Raw genomic sequence first — 11417 nt, forward strand, 5'->3', positions numbered from 1 at the left:
CGCGCGGGCTCCTGTACTTGGACTTTCTGCCGCAGTGGCTGCCGGGAGGTGATGCCTGGTAGGTTGGGCATCTACGTGCGTGAGGGGGTGTGTGAGCGTTACGTGCGTGACCGCGGCTCCCGTCGTCCTCTGCGCTTGGCAGCCTCGCGGGGAAGAGGATGGGGGACGAGGAGGACGGGAAGAAGCCGCGAGTGCTGCAGATGGTGAGACCGAAGCGCGTGGCGGGGAGGGGGGCGGGCGATCGGGCAGGCTAAGGCTGCCCCTCCACGGGGGGTGCGACAAGCTGACATCCAACAGGTGAAGCTTTCTCTGTCCGGGGCTGTGGACGGGGAAGGTGGCCATCCGAACCGGGTTGTTTTTATTCGGCGAGAACCACCGCGGGAAACAGATATTTATTTGTTTTATTTACTTCATAAAATTTCCAGGCCGCTTGATGGTAAATGGGGAGTGGGGAAAACCTCAAAAGCGATTTACAAAGAGATTGAAACAACAAAAATCGACCTTACAAAAAAGTAAAAATGCTAAAACAGATTAATATTAACTCTCCTTTCAGATCCCCTGGGCACAAGGGAAAGGCACATGCTCAGCCCATGCAGAGTTGAAAAACACCACAATGTTGTTATTACTACTACAGTATTGCATTTATACTAGCGTTGTTATTGTAACAGAGTAACACGTTATCCCCACAGCATGGCCAGCTGAAAAACACCATTATTATTATTATTATTATTATTATTATTATTAGCAGTAGTAGCAGCAGCAATGCAGCCATTATTTACTTTTATATTCCTCATATGTGACCCAGTGTGGCCTGCCTAGTTCTTATCTTCTCTCCTGCCTGCTTTTATCCTCTCAGCAACCCTGTGGAGTAGGTTAGACAGATGGTCTGACCCAGGAGCCCTCTTGGCTGAAAAGTGGTGTTTTAAAAAATGTTTTTTAAAACTATTGCTTGGCCAAAATCCACCCACAACTGGCAAGAGGAAAAAGTGCCCTCCTTAACCAGATAATTGTCTCGCTTTTTGCACATGGAGACATACTGCAAGCGTGAAATCAGTATATCACCAATACCATTTTGGTGGAAAGATGGTATTAAAAGAAATGATGGAAGGGCCATAGCTCAGTGGTAAAGCACATGCTTTGCATGCAGAAGGTCCCATGTTCAATTCCTGGCATCTCCAAGTAGAACTGGGAGAGGCTCACCTGAAGGAGCCTGGAAAGCCCCTACCAATCAGTGTAAAGTAGACAGTATGGTGGTACTTCGGGTTACAGACTATGCTAACCCAGAAATAGTACCTCGGGTTAAGAACTTTGCTTCAGGATGAGAACAGAAATCATGCTCCGGCGACGCAGCAGCAGCAGGCCCCATTAGCTAAAGTGCTGCTTCAGGTTAAGAACAGTTTCAGGTTAAGAACGAATTAAGTATTTAACCCGAGGTACCACTGTACTGTGCTAGATGGACCAATGGTCTGACTTAGTATACAGCCACTTCTTACGTTGTCCTTCAGGGACCTTATTTTCTTTATCTTCACTACTTCTCTTTTAGGTACGGGCAGATGGGACAGATAAGAACTGTTTTACATTTGTGCTCCACAATGAGGACCACACCCTTGGCAACTCCCTTCGATACATGATCATGAAAAAGTAAGTAAGAGTCCTATTGCCTATCAGGGTGCCGAAGGTGAGGCCAACACATAGGCTGCCTGAGCTAGCCATTGATTGCCTTATGAGGAGCACCTATGTGTGTTCAAATGTAGCTGGGACAGCTAAAGGAGTTAGCTAAGTCAGTGGCAAGTTAATTTTGCCCATTCTGAACCTGTGGGATCTGGCTGATTCAGAAAATTTTGGTTCAATTCAGTATGCAATTAGATGGGACATAGGAAATTTGAGATTAGGAACTGGAGCTAAGCAGAATGACCCTTCCCTAGTCATGGCCGTATTCACTATGAAATGTGGGAGTGGGAGGGTGGGGGGTTATAATTCCAGCTATTTATGAGAAGGAAACAAAAACTCACTGTAGCTCTTCAAATCTCTGCTAAGTTCCCCACTGCCATTTTAGGTTTCCCAGAATGTCCTGGGATGTGTGTGATTGTGTGTGTGTGTAAGAGTAAGGTAACTACTGCAAAAAAGAATGTATTTTTCTTAACCTGAAATGCCCCTAAGAGCAGCAATCTTAACACCGTGGCTGTTGGATTGTGAAGAGTTGTGGTGAGTTTCCTGCCCCTGAAAGCCACACATGCCCAACCAATCAACATTTGCAAGAGACGTGGCCCTTTGTCAAATCGCCTTGGGTTCAAGTGCACTACCAGTTTACTTTAAGACTGCCTTTATCTTCACTTACTTCCAATAAGCACACATTGCTGATAGTGTTCTTTTTTGGTTATATTTGGACATTGTGATCGACTATGATTTATTGTGAGGGGAATGCTCCCTCTTGGTACTCCCCCTTCCTTCTCATCCAGAAGCAGAAGATTGTTGCTTCTGTTTTTGATTAACTAGAATTTGTCATGTTGTTGAAATGTGACAATCTTGGTTAACCTTAACTCTGTTTTGTCTGAAGCAAGCCAAATTCATTTTGGGGTTTATGAAGTTGACTTGTTTCAACAAATTGTAATTAAATCAAGTTCTGCATAGGGTTCAGATTGATATAAGAATTGGAGACCCCAGGTGTATATTATTTTAATAATGTTTCAATGTTTCACTTTAATTGTATTTAACCTTTTAGAATGTATTAGGCTTGATTTTTGTGTGTTCTGCATTTGTGAGTCTGCCCCCTCCTATGCGGCATTCCATTTCCTTACCTACCTCTGAAATTATACACTCAAGGGCCACAAAATGAGGAAGAGATTGCAAAATTTTTGGAGAAAAATGGACTTAAAAAACTATCACAAGAAAATAGATCACTCCTGAATAGTAAAATAACACGATTAGAGATAGAACATGCCATTCAGAATATGAAGCTGGGCAAGTCCCCAGGGCCAGATGGCTTGACCTCCAAGTACTATAAGACATTAAGTGACTATTTGATTCAACCACTGATGGAGGTCAGCAATGAAATTATGGAGGGAAAGAAGGCGCCTGAATCGTGGAAGGAAGCTTTCATCACATTGATACCAAAATCAGAAACTGAAAAGACACAACTTAAGAACTACCGTCCCATTTCCCTTTTAAATGTGGATTATAAAATATTTGCTGACGTTTTGGCAGGAAGACTCAAAAGAGTTTTAAACGAGATAATTTATAAAGACCAGGCAGGCTTTCTCCCAGGAAGACATTTGTTTGCTAATACAAGGAACATTATTGACATTTTGGAACTTTTGCAAACAAATATTAACACTAAAGCAGTTTTAATTTTTATAGACGCGGAGAAGGCCTTCGATAACATCTCTTGGAAATTTATGAAGGGGAATTTAAAAGAAATGGGAGTGGGGCGGGGTTTTGAAAATGGGATTGATGCGATTTACTCAGAACAAAAGGCAAAACTGATAGTTAACAATGTGGTTACAGAAGAGTTTAAGATTGAGAAAGGGACACGACAAGGCTGCCCGATTTCCCCCTTGCTGTTTATTTCTGTCCTGGAGGTGCTCTTGAACTTGATTAGAGGGGACCGGTTGGTGCAAGGGATTCAGATCGGAGCGAAACAATATAAACTTAAAGCTTTTGCAGATGACCTTGTTTTGACATTGCAAGAGCCAGAATCTAGCACAAAAAGAGTGTTACAATTGATTCAGGACTTTGGTCGGGTAGCGGGCTTCAAACTAAATAAACAGAAAACTAAGGTGTTGGGAAAAAACTTGACAGATGCAGAGTCAGAACGGTTTCAGAGAGAAACAGAACTAACTGTGGTTAAAAAAGTAAAGTACCTAGGGGTAAACATAACAGCAAAAAATCTGAGTCTATTTAAGGACAATTATGAAAAATGTTGGTCTGAAATTAAGAGAGACTTAGACAGTTGGTCAAAATTGAAGCTTTCTTTGCTAGGCCGAATTGCTACTATTAAGATGAATGTATTGCCTAAGATGCTGTTTTTGTTTCAAACATTGCAAATTGTGGACAAGACGGAGTGTTTCAGGAAGTGGCAGAGAGATATTTCTAAATTTGTCTGGCAGGGCAAAAAGCCCAGAATTAAGTTTAAGATATTAACTGATGCGAAAGAAAGAGGGGGCTTTGCCCTGCCAGACTTAAGGTTGTACTATGAAGCCGCAGCTTTCTGCTGGCTAAAAGACTGGCTACTTCTAGAGGACACTGATGTGTTAGATTTAGAAGGTTTTAACAATGCATTTGGTTGGCATGCATACTTATGGTATGATAAAGTTAAGATCAATAAGGCCTTTAAGAATCATATTGTCAGGAAAGCAGTGTTTAATGTCTGGACAAAATACAAAGACCTATTGGAAAATAAAACTCCAAGATGGCTATCACCTCTGGAGGCCAAGGCCCGAAAAAGACCCAATATGGAGGCCAAATGGCCGAAATATTGGGAAATAATAGAGAAAGAGGGCAATAATTGGAAATTGCAGAGTTTGGAAAAAATGAAAGACAAAGTGCGAGACTGGTTACACTACGCTCAGATTCAAGAAATTTTTAAAAAGGATAAAAAGTTAGGATTCCAGGTGGAGAAATCGAAGTTGGAAACAGAATTGCTAGAACCTAAGACTAAAGTACTTTCAAGAATGTATAACTTGCTGTTGAAATGGAATACACAAGATGAAATGGTTAAGTCGGCCATGATAAAGTGGGCACAGGATATTGGGCATAATATTATGTTTGAGGATTGGGAAAGGTTGTGGACCACGGGGATGAACTTCACGGCATGTAATGCTCTGAAGGAAAATGTAATGAAAATGATATATAGGTGGTACATGACCCCAGTTAAACTTGCCAAAATATGCCATGTGCCAGACAATAAATGTTGGAAATGTAAGGAAAATGAAGGAACATTCTTTCACCTCTGGTGGACTTGTCCCAGGGTGAAGGTCTTCTGGGAAATGATATATAATGAGCTGAAAAAGGTATTTAAGTATACCTTCCTTAAGAAACCAGAGGCCTTCCTCTTGGGCATTGTCGGCCAGATGGTGCCAAAGAAGGATCGAACATTCTTTTTGTACGCAACAGCAGCAGCAAGGATACTTATCGCTAAGAAGTGGAAAACTCAAGATCTACCCACGCTGGAAGAATGGCAGATGCAGCTGATGGACTATATGCAACTGGCTGAGATGACTGGCAGAATCCGAGACCTGGGAGAAGAGAGGGTTGAAGAAGATTGGAGGAAATTTAAGACTTATTTACAAAAATATTGTGATTTGGTGGAAAGTTAAGTAGGATGTTTGATCATAAATAATTGGCCACCACAAAATCGGATCGGAATGGGATGTAAAGTGAGATTAAGAGAAATAAATTTGCAGAGGACTATATTTAAATAAGCGGTTATAAAATTTGCAAACTAGATGATAAATTGCATGGAAAAAAAAATTTATGATGATGAAAATGGCAGCGGGAGATGTGAGGAAGTCCAAAGAAGTTATGAAACTCTGTTGAGATAAAAGTAAGGTTGTTTATTGTCTTTGTACTTTATTCTGTAAAAACCCCTAATAAAAATTTTATTAAAAAAAAAAAAATGAAAGTGGTACAAATGGCATGATGTTTTAGCATCAGCATCTATCCTTGAAGCTATCTGAGACCCAGGAAGAGGATGCTCTTCCCTCACTGAAGGCTAGATTGCCAGGGTAATGTCAGACAGCCAAGACCTAAAATGGTCAAATGTTCTGGGCACATTGGGGCCACTCCAAGGTGATGCGGGGGTGAAGATACCAGTATGGAGTCATGTGTTCTTTACTTCTCATGATCTGTAACCTTTCTTGATGCATATGAAGATGTTTTATAATGTTTGCTGTGTTTGAACTACTATATGAGCTTTTGCTCTGAATGCCTCAGGGCAGACCTTCTCAATTACCATGTTGAGTTGAGTGAGCTCTTTCCTATTGTAATAGCTATAATAAATGCTGGATCCCTAAATTTGTATGCTGGACTTGTATGCTGAAATATGGTAGTTTCCTTGGTTCTGTGGTTTATTCAAAAGGTGGTTGTTCCTCAGCTGGGTAATGAACAAGGTAGTGTAGAGGTGAATTCTTAACACAAGTTTTAATACTACACTGTGGTTAATTGAAATGAGAAGCCACAACCAAGTCAGAGGAAGCATGCAAGCCTGGGGGGTAGGTAGACTTTGTTCCCATCACTATAAACCATAGCTTATTGTGATATCCAAGCACAACTACTCTCTACCATGAGTAACAACCTCTTCATTTCTCCATAGCCCTGAAGTGGAGTTCTGTGGATATAGCATCACCCATCCTTCTGAAAGAAAAATAAACCTCCGCATCCAGACCAAAGGTGAAGTGTGCAGGCCTGCTTCTTGGAGGTCTATTTTGCTAAAGGGCAGCTATTCTTTGTGATTCATAGACAATATACAAACTTTTGGGTGAAAACTACATATTTTACTCATGCATAGCAAGAATCAACATACAGTACAGGTAGCCAACCCGATTCTGAGCAGAACTAGCCTGCAAATTGCATATTAAAGCACAAATGGTCCCTTACAGCCACAGTACAGCATCTTTCTCAGCTCTGGGTCTTTCCTTACAGTACCTGATCAAGGTGCCATGATCTGAGCTAGGTGGAGATGTCCTTCCCTTCCTTACATAGTCTAGCTCCCTCTTACATAGTGCTGCACTATTTTGACAAGGCTGATTGGTGTATTCCTCACATCCACCTGGGCTATATATGTCATTAGCTGCATCATTCCATATGCATCCGTGGCAAACAGGGAGGCCTATTGTGGTGAGCTCTGTTGCCTTCGGGAAGCTTGCCAGTTAACTGTTCTTTATATCCCACCATCAGGCTTGGGCAATCCTGCAGAATTTAGTTGTGGGTTCTATGAGAATTGGTGCTTGCACATAGCACAACTTAGTGAATAAGAGGCTGAGTTACAAATGCTGTTCCGAATCTTGTCCCTGCCTTATGCAGTCACTCTTGGCACCGTCCTATTCTCAGCTTCAACATAAGGGATAATAATACTATCTCGTGTAACAGAAACCAGTGGTCTTCTGGTTGTTGGACCGCAATTCTCATAATCACTGATCATTGGCTATGTTATGTTGTGCTCAGTGTTTGAAACCAGGAAAGAAAAGCAAGGCCCTGGAACCTGATTTGTGGGGCACTGAAACACAGTTTCTGGACGCATTTGTGCTGCAGTGCTCGGCAGATCTCCCGGCTCATGCAGCACCCAAAGAGGCACATCTAGGGCTGCTTCTGGCAGCGGCAGGGAACAGTGGGGTGCTTGGCTACAAATGCGGAGCTGCTTGTTCTGTTGCTTCAACTTCTTAAACAGCTCCTGCAGTTTTGGCACTTCAGTGGCAGCGTGGGTGCAAAACCACCCCGCAACCCTCTTGCTTCCCAAGGCAGCAGCAGGAGCGATCCTGCTTCCACAAATGTCTCCTATTCTGCCTCCCTCTGTCAGGCGAAGCTTCCCGTTCTTCCCCTTCCCCAACACTGCTGCTGCCTTGTGAAGTGAGAGGGTTGTGTGGAGCTACAAGCAGCTCCGCAATTGCAGCATTGATGGGGCTCCAGGCAACAGCACCTCTGCAGCATCCACAGTGGCACAGGGTCTGGCAGGGCTTTCTGAAGCCCCACAGCTTTCCCCATCCCACCCCCAGGCAGGCAGGTTACGGCTCTCTTCAAATTCCCACTTCAGCAGTCTCTTTAACATAGGGCTGGTGGAGAGGGACTTCTCCTCCAGCGCCCTCAGAGGCAATTTAAATAGGCGCAGTGTACTACGACAGGAGTTCAGGAAATGCTTGCAATAATAAAATTCTCTATCAGAGAATGCGTCCATTACTACTGGAGTTTCAAAGTACATTTCCCTCCAGGGTGCTATTCAGATGTTTTTATTATTGTTGTTGTTGTTGTTGCTGTTAATGAATGACATATGGGAGGAGGAGACTGATGTCTCGCAGCAAATTTAACTGATCTGTAGAAAGCACAGCTTGAAAAATGGGCAATGCACTTTTTTTGTAAACTAAGAAATCTTTAATAAAAATATGCAGTCATACCTCAGGCTGAAGTAGTTTCAGGATAAGTATTTTCGGGATGCGCGCTGCAGCAACCCGGAAGTAACGAAGAGCGTTACCTCTGGGTTTTGCCGCATTCACAGACGGTCAAAATGACATCACGAGCAGAAGCGGCGAATTGCAACCCGCGGATGTGGGTTGTGTTCGATTCTGGATGTGAACGAGGCTCTGGAACGGATCCTGTTCACATCCAGAGGTACCAATGTATAGGAGGCAATTATTATGGTCTTTTGCCTGCAGGCAGTTTTGTTTCACAAGTTCATGGGTCACCTGAAAATGGAGGAACCTATTAATGCAGAGGAAGGATCTGGACCCTCTTTAAGTCTTGCCTGACCATGAACGCTTCCCTTTCTTCATAGCAGGCCTACCGGCGGTCGATGTGTTCCAGAAGGGGCTGGAGGATCTCAGGGGTGTCTGCCAGCATGTACTCAGCAAATTTGAGGTGGGTCTTGTCCTTTCCAACCCTCTTGAAATGTATTTATTTTAATTTAAGGATTGAGGTCCTTCTGCCAGAAACAGAGCACCATTTTGCTATTCTTGGGGTACCACAGCTGCAGTCCTTGGCTGCATCATCATTTCTGTTCTGAGCAGGGCAGGAACCAATTATCAGTTGTTTTTCTAGGTCACCCAAGAGTACTCAGCAAGGTGCAACATGTTATCAAAAGCAACTAAGAACTTGTAATATACATTATAGAGTAGGACCTGTTACAGTGTGAAGTGCATGGGTTCAGGATTCAGTTACATTCTCTCTCCATCCCTCCCAATCCTCCATTCTATTGATACTGAGCATGTTTGGTACTCAATGGTTTTTGAATCTCTCCCCTTTGTTTTTCTCCTCTTCTGAACTTGGAACATATTTCAGGGTTCCCCCCAATGCCGCTATTACCATCCTCTTGTCCATGGGTGGTGCCATTTAACTACATAAGCAGTGACACTCACAGCTTGGATATCAGAATTAGAAGGATGGATGAAGAGGCACACAGCCTGAGCCCAAAAGTTCTATTTACCTATTACAGCTAACAGAGGGGACTGTAACAGAAGGTTTTGGTGCAGCTTCTTTGGTCCATCCACCCCCTAGGAGCTGCATCTCAAATGTGGACCACAAATCCCTTAACCACGGCCTTTGTTTGCTCCCCCTTGCAGGCAAGTGTGGAAGAGTACAATGCCCAGAAGGATGTGACTATGGAGGAAGTGTAGTCTTGAGTTCCAATCTGTTGTTCAGACTTGGTCACAGAACTTAGTCTGCTTTGGTTGTTCTGATGAATGGCCTTTGCAGAGTGTGGAACGGGGAGTGTGACCTTGCTCCTACCTCTTGTTATGTGATTTGGGGGCAGCGGTTCCAACCCTATCTTCAGGACCGAGTCTGACATTGGGAGGGCGCCTTTTGAACTGGAAGTTGCAGCTATTGCAGAATGCTGCAGCATCACAATCAAGCAGTCTATACATTTCATTAAATAAGTAAATACTGGCACCACCGTGACTTAAATTGGATTGTCTTGTTGTGGGGAGGGGGTGGGGTCGAGAAAGAAAGGGCCTTGTTTTTTATGGAGTAAAGTTTTCCCCCCTAATAAACATTGGATGATGGAATCCGTTCCAACTTACTGTGTGTGTGGCTTTTTGTTTTTAAATGATTTTGCTCCCTGTTTAGAATTCTCTTAAAAATTACTGTTTTGTATCTGGTAGCAAGAAAGCATCAGGTCAGTGATCAGGTCAATGACACAGTTGAGGCAACTTGTCTGCGTTACTAGGAGCACCCAAAAAGGAGATTTTGTGGAAAAGAAGAAAAGCCATAAGGGTTTTGAGAATCATATTTTCAGGAGTTCTATAATAGAAATATGGGATAGATACAAAAACATATTAGAACCCAAAGTTCCACACTGGTTGTCTCCACTAGAGGTTATGAGTGTAAAGAAAATTAATATGAGAAGGAATTGGATTACCTATGGAGACTTACTATTTAAAGAAGGGGGGAAATGGAAAATGAAGCCATATTAACAAGTTAAAGATTATGTTAAAGATTGGTTGCATTATTTTCAGGTAAATGAAATGTTTAAAAAGGACTTTAAAGAGAGGGGATATACAGAAAAAGAATCGAAATTTCAAACAGAGATAATAAATAGTGATTATAAGATAATGTCAAAAATGTATAAAATGTTGTTGGAATGGATGAGGAGATAAAGTCGGTTATGATACATTGGGCCAGAGACTTTGGTTATAATATACAATTGGCTGACTGGGAAAAAGTATGGAATGAAAATATGAAATTTACTGCATGTACGGCGTTAAAGGAGAATATTATGAAAATGGTATATAGATGGTACATTACACCGGTCAGGTTAGCAAAAATGTTTAAAACATGTAATAAGTGTTGGAAATGTAAGGAAAAAGAAGGATCGTTTTTTCATATGTGGTGGGAATGCAAGAAGGTAAAGGGTTTCTGGGAAATGATATATAATGAGCTGAAAAAGATGTTTAAATATACATTTGTAAACAAACCAGAAGCCTTCTTGTTAGGAATAATAGGAAGAGAGATAAACAGAAGGGACTATAAACTTTTCCAATATGCAGTAACAGCAGCAATAATATTAATGGCCCAAAAATGGAAACAAGAGGAGTTACTGACCATTGAAGAGTGGAGAATGAAACTTATGGATTACGCAGAATTGGACGAAATGGCTGGGAAAATTAGATATCAACGGGACCACAAGTTCATCGAGGACTGGGGAAAGTTCATGGATTATCTGAAAAGCATATGTGATGAACAGACAACGCTAGTGGGATTTAAAGAGGCTTTGTGATAGTTAAAGATGTATTGTAAAAAAGAAAATAGAAATGAAAGATTAATATTAATTGGCAATATTAAATATAGAAAATGCGTAAAAATAGAAAATATGGATGATTGGTGGAGGAGCTGGTGGAACTACAAAAATTGGAAATGTGTGAATATTGTTGGATAATGAATTTGTAAAAGGAAAAATTTAATAAAAATTTAAAAAACAAAAACAAAAAGGAGATTTTCTTCACATCACTACCAGTGGCCAGGCACCTGCTGATAGCCTGACAGGGGGCCCTGGCCCAGCCTCCACCTCACCATTGGAACCTGCTGGTTGTTCACCTGCCTTTTACTTTGGCCCAGATGGTGTTGAGAGAGAGGATCAGCAGATGTCACTGCTGCTTGCTCTCTGCATGGCAAACAAGCAGAGGGGAGCAGTGATGAGGGAGAGTTGCTGCAGCTCCTGTCAGTGAAGCTGACTCATCCTCCATGGTGCCCCCTCCCTCAGTATCTCCACAACC

The 11417-nt window shown here is 42.2% G+C and overlaps 1 protein-coding gene across 2 annotated transcripts; it reads left to right on the plus strand.

Annotated features, from left to right (window-relative positions):
- Positions 1-46: 46 nt before the first annotated feature.
- Positions 47-9724, plus strand: LOC310836787 (DNA-directed RNA polymerases I and III subunit RPAC2-like). 2 transcript variants are annotated; one of them, XM_083722648.1, is made up of 5 exons: positions 47-203; positions 1544-1641; positions 6311-6387; positions 8483-8565; positions 9267-9724. In XM_083722648.1, the coding sequence occupies exons 1-5, from the start codon at positions 159-161 to the stop codon at positions 9318-9320; spliced, it is 357 nt and encodes a 118-aa protein (XP_083578774.1). In that variant the 5' UTR covers positions 47-158; the 3' UTR covers positions 9321-9724. The 2 variants fall into 2 exon arrangements, with proteins under 2 accessions (XP_083578774.1, XP_083578775.1); XM_083722649.1 differs by having other exon boundaries at positions 8486-8565.
- The last annotated feature ends 1693 nt before the right edge of the window (positions 9725-11417 follow it).

The sequence above is a fragment of the Podarcis gaigeae genome (assembly GCF_964106915.1).
Source record: "Podarcis gaigeae genome assembly, chromosome: Z".
Lineage (NCBI taxonomy): Eukaryota > Metazoa > Chordata > Lepidosauria > Squamata > Lacertidae > Podarcis > Podarcis gaigeae.